Source organism: Hordeum vulgare, chromosome 4H (assembly GCF_904849725.1).
Source record: "Hordeum vulgare subsp. vulgare chromosome 4H, MorexV3_pseudomolecules_assembly, whole genome shotgun sequence".
NCBI lineage: Eukaryota > Viridiplantae > Streptophyta > Magnoliopsida > Poales > Poaceae > Hordeum > Hordeum vulgare.
Window position 1 is genome coordinate 83,080,204 of NC_058521.1, and position 10,239 is coordinate 83,090,442.

At 50.8% G+C, this 10,239-nt stretch overlaps 1 protein-coding gene across 1 annotated transcript; it reads right to left on the reverse strand.

Annotated features, from left to right (window-relative positions):
* Positions 1-8,709: 8,709 nt before the first annotated feature.
* LOC123446172 (translation initiation factor IF-2-like) lies at positions 8,710-9,868 on the reverse strand. Its single transcript, XM_045122852.1, has one exon. It carries the CDS (start codon positions 9,517-9,519, stop codon positions 8,926-8,928), a length of 594 nt encoding a protein of 197 aa, XP_044978787.1. The 5' UTR covers positions 9,520-9,868; the 3' UTR covers positions 8,710-8,925.
* Between the last annotated feature and the right edge of the window lie 371 nt (positions 9,869-10,239).

Sequence of the window (10,239 nt, forward strand, 5' to 3'; positions counted from 1 at the left end):
ATGTTGATTGGGTACTATGACCATTATATGAGAAATAACTATTATACATCATATGGACAATAATCAGTCTTAGTTTTTTATAACATACACCACCACCACCATACGCACCCATTCACACAACGCCTATTGAAAAGCAGAGTCAAACCAATTTCAAGATTGAAGAAATCATCATAGTGTTATCCTATTCCCGCTATCAATGATAGAATAATGTCTCCCCATTCTATCCCTGTTACAGGGATGCATCTATAGCTGACGGACAATGTGTGGAGGTATCTCTCTGACGGATCTATCGTATCCAGCCATAGTTCGTTTTTGGCGGATTCATTTGGATTTGACAGACTCTTGTTTTCATTGATGTGTTTGTAGGTATGGTCCTTCCGATCTACGTCATTGTCGGGATGGTAGTTGTTCTGATTTGTTGCTTTTTGAAATCTTAGCACGATAATTTTCTGAGTGCCTATCACAATAAAGAAAAAAATCCCAAATTCAATGAAGAAGGGGCAATGATGGCCACACGTCATCGATGTGCTTCAGTGCTCCATGGGCGTATTTTTTTAACTTTTGGAGAAATTTTGTACTGTATTATGTTGCATATTATTAATGGGTTGGAGGGCTATTTTGCCAAAAAAAAAAATCACCTCGTCACCTCCCATGAAGAAGTATTCCAGTCTTTACAAGACACGCTTGACCTCAAAGCTCCATGTTGATCCCCGACGTGATAGGGTATAATAATCCTCCTAACCATTGAATCAATTATATAAAAAATGGACATTACTCAAAAGCATAACGTCTGTCTACAGTGTGTGTTTAATGTAAAAAGTGTCCATCCGAGGGTCTGTTTTAGCGTTATACTTACCATTCACCAAAACTGCTATAGTATCTAAATAGTCGAAGAACTGAAGAGCAATGATCCGATTTGTCATTCCTTTTTTTTAACAGAGACAAACCTCATATATTGTATTAATTAAGAGGAGAATAGATTTTCATAAACTATTCTTAGAACATCTAAAGCCGGACCCCTCAAATCCGTTTCATACGTCCGAACAGGCCGCCACCGCGCCACATCATCGCTCATGAAAATTCGATCTAGACGGGCTTTTTAAACAGGCCTCAAACGACCGGGCTGACCGACACCCCTCATATTCAGCCTAAAAATGAAGAGGATATGGGGAGCCTCGGCACACCTGCCACATCAGAGCTGACAGTACGCCCCCATCGTAAATTGTCCCAAATTCTTCAAACCCTTCCTCCTCCTCCCGCCGCCCTCCAACATTTCCCGTGCCCGAGCCCTCGCCTCGGGCACACTTGCTCCCCATCCTCAACATCGGTTCCGATCTGGCGCCGTGATGTCTTCCAACTCGTCCCCGACCGTCGCGACGAAGACACATTCCGCCTCGTCCGTCGGCGCCCCTTTCTCAACTTCGTCTTGCAAGACGGAGAACGTAACCCGGAAGATGCGGTGTCGCCGACAGCGAGAGAGGGAGGTGGAGGCAGTGATGCGGCTAGGTGCGGACATCGTCGAGGAGATGTCTCCCCCACCGAAATGGATTATAAATTGGAAGAGACCACCACATTTGTAGTTGGGGCAATAAAAGCAGCGATTGAGTTGGAGAATCAAGAGGCAACAATCAAATGGAAACTCAAAAAGGCCAAGACTTTTGAAGAGATTGAGCTCGAGAAGGAGAGGTTGCAAATCCCACGGGACGCGGAGGATGTGAAGATCATGTTGGCGGATGAATCTATCTTGGATGAGAATGCCAAGAAACGGCTTGCGGAGAAGAAGAATGAAATCAACAACCGTAGGGCATGGAAGGCGACAAAGGACGCTGCCACAACGGATCATGAGGCCAGGATGCAGGCGGAGCAAGCAACCCGGATGCAGGCGGAGATGGTTGCGTGAATGCAGGTGAAGATGGCTTCCCAAGCGAAGCAAGACAAGCTAGACAAGCAGGACGCATGGACGAACTCGTTCGATCACTGATCGGACAAGCATCCCTTGTTGCTCGGATATTGATTTCACTTTGACATGTCCGGTTTATTAAACTATGATTTCATTTGCTTTTATTTTAAATTGTTGAATTAGAAATCGACACACATAGATTACATGAATTTAAAAAAATTATTTGAAATATGTAAATGTGCGATGCAACATATGAAGGACCGATAAACACTGTCTGCAGATACGCAGGACACGCCCGCGGGTGTATAAAGGTCCAAATTTGCCAGCTCTTAGGCCAACTCCACCGTGCGACCCCATCTTGTCCGGGTGCATCCGTTTGGGGTAGAACGGACGAATAGCACGGCCCAACGTGCGGACCCAAACGTACAAATGTCCGGACTTCGTTCGTTTCCGACCCATCCCCGGCCCAAACTTGCGCCGAGTTTGGGGGAAACGGACATCGCGCGGACGGCTCGCCGCACACCCTTGTCCGCCCGTGTCCCACATGTCGGGGACACAAGTATTCCCATTCGATTCCAACGCCTCCACCCCCTCTCCTGCCCCGCCCCGCCTACGTCGCCGCCGCTATTCTCCGGGCACCTCAGCCCCCGACCGTCCAGCAAACCACGTCTCGACATGGCCGCCACCATGCCCGTGCTTTCGCCGTAGTTTAGGCATCGATCGGAGGAGGTTTGGCCGTCACCGTCGTAGCCGGCGGCAGAGTGGATATGACCGCAGGCGTCGTACCACGACGGCCACGGCAGCTTTCGACTAGTGCTCCAGAGCGGCCACTAGCCGACCGCCAACCACCCCTGCATCGAGGTGATCATCGCGGCCTCTTTGCCACCACGACCGCAAGGTGTTCGACACTTTCCCTGCAAAGGTATGGACAGTGGTGATGAGTTTTTCTTCCACCACTTCATTTGTTTATCGGACGATTCGTCGTCGGATGATGAAGATCTTGTGGTGGTTGCACTGGTGGTTCACGACCATATTCAATGGCAGCTTCCTCGGTACAGGGGGTCACTCCCTGGCCGTGCTCCCAACCCGAACCACAACAGGGAGAGAGGCCAGGCCCTGCTCTATGTCGATTGCTTTGCGAACACCCCGCTCTTCAAGCCGGATAAATTCCATCGTCGTTTTCGTATGGCAAGGCATGTGTTCAATCGTATCCGAGAGAGAGTGTTTGCTCATGACCCATACTTCTAGTGCGAGACGGATGCCCTTGGCAAGCTAGGATTCTCCTCTTACCAGAAATGCCCTTGGCAAGATGGGATGATCTAAATCATCAAGATACTCAACAGAGTGGGTAGAAACTAGACTGAAGGAGTTTAACCGTGGGGTTACCTTAACCTTATCATGGGAGCTTTGGTCTTCCCCATATCCCAAGGCAGTCTTTGCCATCAAACACTTGTGAGCGTTGCCCTTGTAGTCCTTCATATAGTTGTAGTGAACAACATCACCACTTTTGTTGACTAGCCTCAAGGTACTCTGTGTATCTTGAGCTACTCCAGCAACTCCACCAACATCTTCTGGATCTGATTCTTCTTGTGCAACCATTGCTCTTCCATCTGTCCTCTTGGACTTGGAGTTCATAGGGTTTGGTAACTTCTTCTTTACAAAGGTCTTTGGAAACCTTGGTTTGTCTTCTCTCTTCTCATAAGGGCAATCGTTGGAGAAGTGGTTGGTTTCCTCACAGTTATAGCATTTCCTTACCTTCTTCTTTGGAAATCTTCCCTTGAACTTCCCTGCACTGAACTTCTTCACAAAGAGAGCAATGTCCTCAAACGATGGGCTTTCATCAGAGTCAACATCATCACCATCTTGACAGTCATCATCACCTTCTTCTTCTTCACTTTCTTCTTCGTCATACTCATGCTTGGCTTTCAAAGCAAGATTGATCTTTGATGTTGAAGTGCCATGCATGGCTAGGTGCTTTGTTGCATTTGCCTTTGACTCTTCAAATAATTGGAAAGTGGATATGATGTCATCCGGAGTCATTTCTTTGAAAGCATGATGTTGTTTCATGTCCCATACCATTTGATGGTGATATGGAGCAAGAGCGTGAAGTAACTTGTCCACAAGGAATCTCTTGGTCAGATTGAAACCATCTTGCGTCTTGTCACAGTCACATGATTCAATGTCTGCGGCGAGAGTCATGAGCCGTTCTAGTAGCTGCTTGAGAGATGCACCCTTTTCCATACAGAAATTCTGTAATTGCCCCTTGGCAATTTCATATTGGGCAAGCCGAAGAGTGGAGGTACCGGTCTTGCTCCTTATGATGTTGTCCCACAATTCCTTGGCACTTGTGATGTGAATGTAAGGTCTTCGTTGCTTGTCATTCATTCCCTTTCTTATGCACATGATCGCAGTGTCATTGAGATGCTTGTCATAAGTTTCTCTAGGCGTGAGGCATCTTGGATCAGCAGGATTGTACCCATGCTCGAGGATGTCCAGCATCTCATCATTGCCGTACCTAAGATGATCCTGCATACCAACTCTCCACAAAGCAAAATCGGAATTGTCATCAAGCAAGGGAGGTTTTCCTCCAGGATTGTACTTAGGTTTCTCAATTTGAGACTTAGCATAAAGCCATGGAACACTGGTTTGGTTCCTCTCCGGCGGAGGTTGGCCAAATGAAGTACCGTGCACGTGGGGCCCTGAGGCCCTCGGGGACGTGGTTGTCCCCGTGGTTAGTGCTGCTAGTCTCATTTGAATTATGGACTCAAGAGAAGCATCATGCTCCTCTTTTTGCTTGGCAAGGGCCCGTTCCAGGTCCTCAGAGGTGAAAGACTTGACTTCCGCGGAAGTCCCGTCCCTCTGCACTCGAGCTACTGCAGCTGGATCCACGTCCATCTCGCTCTAGGGCGGTTAAGCCACACAAATAGAGCACGAGGCTCTGATACCAATTGAAAAGGATCGAGATGGACATAGAGGGGGGGGGGGTGAATAGGTACAAATCCAAATTTTAACAATTACTTAGCAATTTTAGGCTAAAGTGCGGAATATAAGTGTAAGCCTAATAATTGCTATGACAAAGAGTAAGCTATTAGGAGTGAAGCAAGGCAAGCGGTAAACAATAAGCAAATACAAGTATGTAATAAGGATTAACACAAGTAGAGAGTTAGGGTTAGGAATAACCGAAACTCCGAGAGAGACAAGGATGTATCCCGATGTTCACTTCCTTGGAGGGAACCTACGTCACCGTTAGAGGGGCGGATGTTACCAGGAAGGCACACCAACGCCACGAAGGCTCACCCTATTCTCCCTTTGAGATAACTCCACGAAGGCGTTTCTCAACCACTAGTGGTAAGCCTTGAGGTGGCTTCCAAACCTTCACAAACTTTCCGGGGGATATCACAATGGTTTGATTCCTCTTCGAAGACTCCTACCGCCTAGGAGTCTCCAACCTCCAAGAGTAACAAGATTACGGGGATTGCTCAAAACTTGCTCAAATCACAAATCACTTTGGTGGGAAGGAGGAGAGGGAGACGATCTATCTTTTGATTGGAACAACACTCTAAAGGACTCACAAATGCTCTTGGGATCTAGGATTTAGTGTAGACAAGAGTGAGTGAGAGGAAAGGTGTTCTTGGATGTGTCTTAGCTGTGTTGAACACCCATTCACGAGGTGGGAGAAGAGTATTTATAGTGTGGAGTGAAATCCAGCCGTTGGAGGTGCAATAAGTCACACAAGGTCCGGATGTCTGACACTTGTCGGAAGTCCGGGCGTCCGACAGGGGTCGGTCGTCCGAGACCTGTAGGCATGACTGGAACTCTTCTGAATTCATCAGCGGCCAGACGTCCGACAGGGGTCGGTCGTCCGAGGCCTGTAGGTGTGCCTGAACATATTTGAATTCATCAGCATACGGACGTCCGGAGTGGCCCGGAAGTCCGTGTTCTACAACACAAGTTCTACTGGTGGTGGCTTCCGGATTTCTGATAGGTGTCAGACATCCGGGGCTCGGGCATCCGGAGGGAGCCGGATTTCCGAGATATAGTGCACACATTCTACTGGTGTTGACTTCCGGATTTCCGGAGCTTGGCCGGACGTCCGGCCCTCGGATGTCCGGAGGGAGCCGGATTTCCGAGATATAAGCCTTACAGACTACTGGTGTCTGGCTGCGGATTACCGAAGCCAGTCGGATGTCCGGCCCTCGGACGTCCGGAGGGAGCCGGATGTCCGAGGTAACTGGACATATATTGAATTGTAGACAGTGGACAGTATGTGGTGTTTGATATGTTTGTAGAGATGTGGTATGAGAAAGTTTATCGCAAAGCCTGTGATCCCCTCTTAATAGTGCGGGATCCCTATACTCAATATCAGTAAACTCAAAAGACTATTCTACAACATCTCTTCTTAATCCCAAGTCTTCTCGAAATATACATCACCAATCTTTTCACGCAACCTTTGGCACATAAATCTTAATCTACTAAAGTACTTGCCGTCCTGAGATACACTCAACAAATAGGATTAGTTTCCTATGTATGTGCTGTCATTAACACCAAAAGACAATTAGGGGCATAGCATGCACTTTCACATCGCACGACCCCATTCTGTCCGGCCCCATCCGTTTGGGGTAACAGGAACAAACAGGTCGGCCGAACGCGAGACGACCCGAACCCATCTTGTACGTTTTGTGTCCGGGGCGACCCATTTCGAGCGCAAACTTGCGCGGGGTTTGGGTCGCGGCGGACATCAAACGGACGTGCGCTCGTCCGCGTCGGGGCCGCGTGGTAGGCGGCCACCTACCTCCCACCCACCCACATCAATGCGCACGAGCGGTCGGGCCCGCCTGTCATCCAGCCAGGGAACGGTCGCGGTCCTTCTTAACTGGGGAAGCCGTGGACCGATCGTTGTCCACACTTCCCATCGCCACCCCGCGGCCTCCTCGAAACCCGACAGCCAAACCCTAGCCTCCTCGAACTCGCCGGCCGGCCACCTCGCAGCCATGGGGCTCTGGAACTATGGTCGCCAGGGGAAGCACGACCGCGAGGCTGGCTCCTCGTCGGGACGCCGCCACGACTCCGTGAAGGAGGAGGCCGCATCGCCATCGCGCCAGGCCAACGCTCCCTTCACCATCGGCCCTAGGCCCACCGGCCAGCACAACCGGCAGTACCTCAGCGCTGAGGTATGCCGGCGCTACTGGGAGACGAGGACGCCGGTCCCGTGGAGCGACATCCACCTCCCCAACGCATGGCACCTCTCCACCGACCGGGTCCCCACCGGTGCCGACGGGCGGCTGTGCGAGCCGCGACGAGATCGAGCGCCGCCACCACCTCCTCCCCGACGACCTGTACTATGATGACAGGTACGCCGCTAACTCCACCCTCTAGGACACGTGGCTCAGGGACGAGCACGACGTGCGGGGCGCCTCCTACTTCGTCGGCACGGTCTCGGGGCCATGGCGGGCACGGGAGGTGCGAGGGCGTACACGGGTGCGCGGCCTCACGCCCACGCCATCGCCTTCCCCGTCACCGTCACCACCTCCACCTCCTCGCAAGACAGCGCAGGAGGAGGCCCAGCTCATGCAGCGTGTCATGGAGGACTCCATGATGACGCATGATGAACGCCGAAGGCTGGGCCTAGAGGACGCGATGGCCCTCTCTGTGGCCGGCGACGTCGCCCTCCCCGAGCAGATGAAGGAGGAGGAGGAGGTGATGGAGGACGCCTCGGTGGCCGCGTTCCCTTCGGATCTGGTGGGCCAGCAATGGAGCTGGTCGTGCACGTCGTCGGAGATGGCGCATGCAGTGGGAGGCGTGAACTGGTGCCCCACGCCGCCGCGATCATCGGAGCGGGACGCCTCGCCATGGGAGGAGGTGCTGCAGGCACCTGCCAGCTTCCAGCCCGCCCCCGCGCACCAGGAACCGTCGGCCCACCTCTGGACGCCGCCGGCCTACGTCCACCTCGTCAGCGAAGGCGACGACGACGACACCGGTGGCCAGTGAAGACGGCGACGGCCACGACATCGACGTTTTTTTATGTTAATTATGTCAAACTGGGTCGTTTTGTGGCCGTGAAAACTGAACCTTTTTTATGTTAATGGTATTATGTTTTAAGATTTTTAACCACGTTTATTCACTTTTGAGTTAATTTTTTCTATTTTTTAATCACGTCCAACACGGACATGATTTGGGATGCGTCCGCGCGGTGAACGCACGCACGATCCAACGAACAGAAGCGGTCATGGATGAACTCATTGCCGTCCCAAACGGTATGTTTGGGGTCATGCGGTGGAGTTGGTCTTACAACACCACATGATCCTCCGGAAAAAAAAAACCGCATGATGATTACTGGCGGATTCTACATCCGCCTTAGCCTTCGTGACTGACAACGGCCTAGCTAAGTCAGCTTATCGTCATCTTATCTTAGGATTCAAAGTTTATCTACTGCTATAGGGAGTTTCTTCCCAGAAACTTTCTCGTTAGCAGAACATATGCATGTTTGCCCATTGCCCCAAAAACTTATGTATCGAACAGCTTGTAATAGAGGATTGTAACCCTGCAATTGTGAAAAAATAACTCCCTATGGCACTTTCAAAAAAAAAAATCTAGTGCTAAAAACACCTAAAATTTTGCAAAAGCTGGACTACTTAAAAATGGCAGTAAAACACATTATTGACATATACTCCCTCCGTCCGAAATTACTTGTCATGGAAATTTATAAAAATAAATGTATCTAAAACTAAAATACATCTAGATATATCCATACCCGTGACAAGTATTTTCGGACGGAGGGAGTAGTATATATAAAAAAGCCATATAAGATATATCGGTTGCTATATCACTTTTTCTCAAATGTAGGTATGGATCACATCCACTAAATAGCTGAATTGAGATTACCATCAAAGTACACGCAAACGAAAAGAAAAGAAAAGGTGAGATTTCTTTTCGATATTTTCCCACCACTCGCTGCTCACATCCATTATTTATGTACCTGGCTGAGCCCACACACACTTGATGGATCTCAGAAATCGGGAGGGCCCTTATCTCTTGCCGGGCCGGCCAGCGCGGCCCTGGCCCGCCCGCCCGACGGCCCCCACCGGTCGGCGTACCACGAAGGCGCCCTCGGCGACGCCCATGGCGTTCCTGCAGCCGTACAGGTCCAGCAATCCCACCACCCCGCCAGTGGCGATGGACCACCGCCGCGGCCCGGCGCGGACGGCCGACGCCGGCTTAGGAGGAAACAGCGCGTCGATGTCGATGGCGCTGGTGCGCTCCCTGGTGCATTCTGCCAGCGCGGCGGCAAAGGGGTCGGCGGCGCCTGGAGCGCCCGGCGCCGATCGGTTGGCGCGGCGTCGGGAGGGCGACGCACGGATCGGCGGCGGGAGCGGGAGCGGCGCGGACGGGGAGGCAGCAGGGTCCGCGGCGCCGCGGAGGAAGGAGTGGTTCTTGGGGATGCCCGGGTGGTGCTCCCAGGAGAAGGGGATGGAGGTGGTGCGCGGGGACGGCGACGGCGAGGAGGCGGCGGAGGAGGCCGTGGAGAAAGACGACGACGAGGACGACGAAGACGAGTAGGAGGCTGCGCGCTGCCGCCGGTGAGCCTGCGTCGGCAGTGGTGGTTGCGCCCGTGTCGTCATGGGAACGAGAGAGGAGGCTGGTAGCTAGCTGGATGGTAGCCGAGTGTGGGCAAGGCGGGGACACAACAACGCAAGGGGCAGATAAATACGTACACTCAGTAGTCACCATGGTGGAGCCATTAGCGTTTGAGACCCTTACGTTTTTCAAAATTACATGTACTGTCTTATTCGTCTGTCCTTTTTTATTTGTATCTCCTTTTCCTTTTTCCATTTCTCTCTTTTCTGGCTGCTAAGGGATAGGGTTCTCCATTTTAATTTTTATTTGCAAAGTTGATTCGTTATTATAAAATGATCAACCAATGGCTGCTTACAAGTCCGTTGAATGCCGCGGATAGTGCCTCTGATTTCCAACCTGAAAACATTATTTCTTCAGAGTAGGCACGGCAGCACAATTTTCACTAAAGCAAAGCAGGTGCGGTATTCGTGCGAATTCTTGATACAAAATTATGTAAGGCAGGCCCGGATGGGATGCATGCAGCTTCCTTTCTACGTAAAAAATTAAATGAGGTCCATGCACACAGATTAAATTCCAGGTGTATTTTATGGTTATACTCGCACTAGTTTGGACCAAACAAAGACACCGTGCTGGTTTCCAACTTGTCCTCTCCAGCACTATCTATTTCCTAAATTCCCTAATCCTGCACGCGGGCCTTTAATTTCTGCAGCATACAAATAGTTTAATTTCGCCATCTTCGCCCCCAATCTGATTAGTAGGTGTAG

Bases quoted from the DNA above. Each gene is read 5' to 3' on its own strand.
- LOC123446172 (XM_045122852.1), bottom strand. From the start codon at position 9,519: ATGACGACACGGGCGCAACCACCACTGCCGACGCAGGCTCACCGGCGG.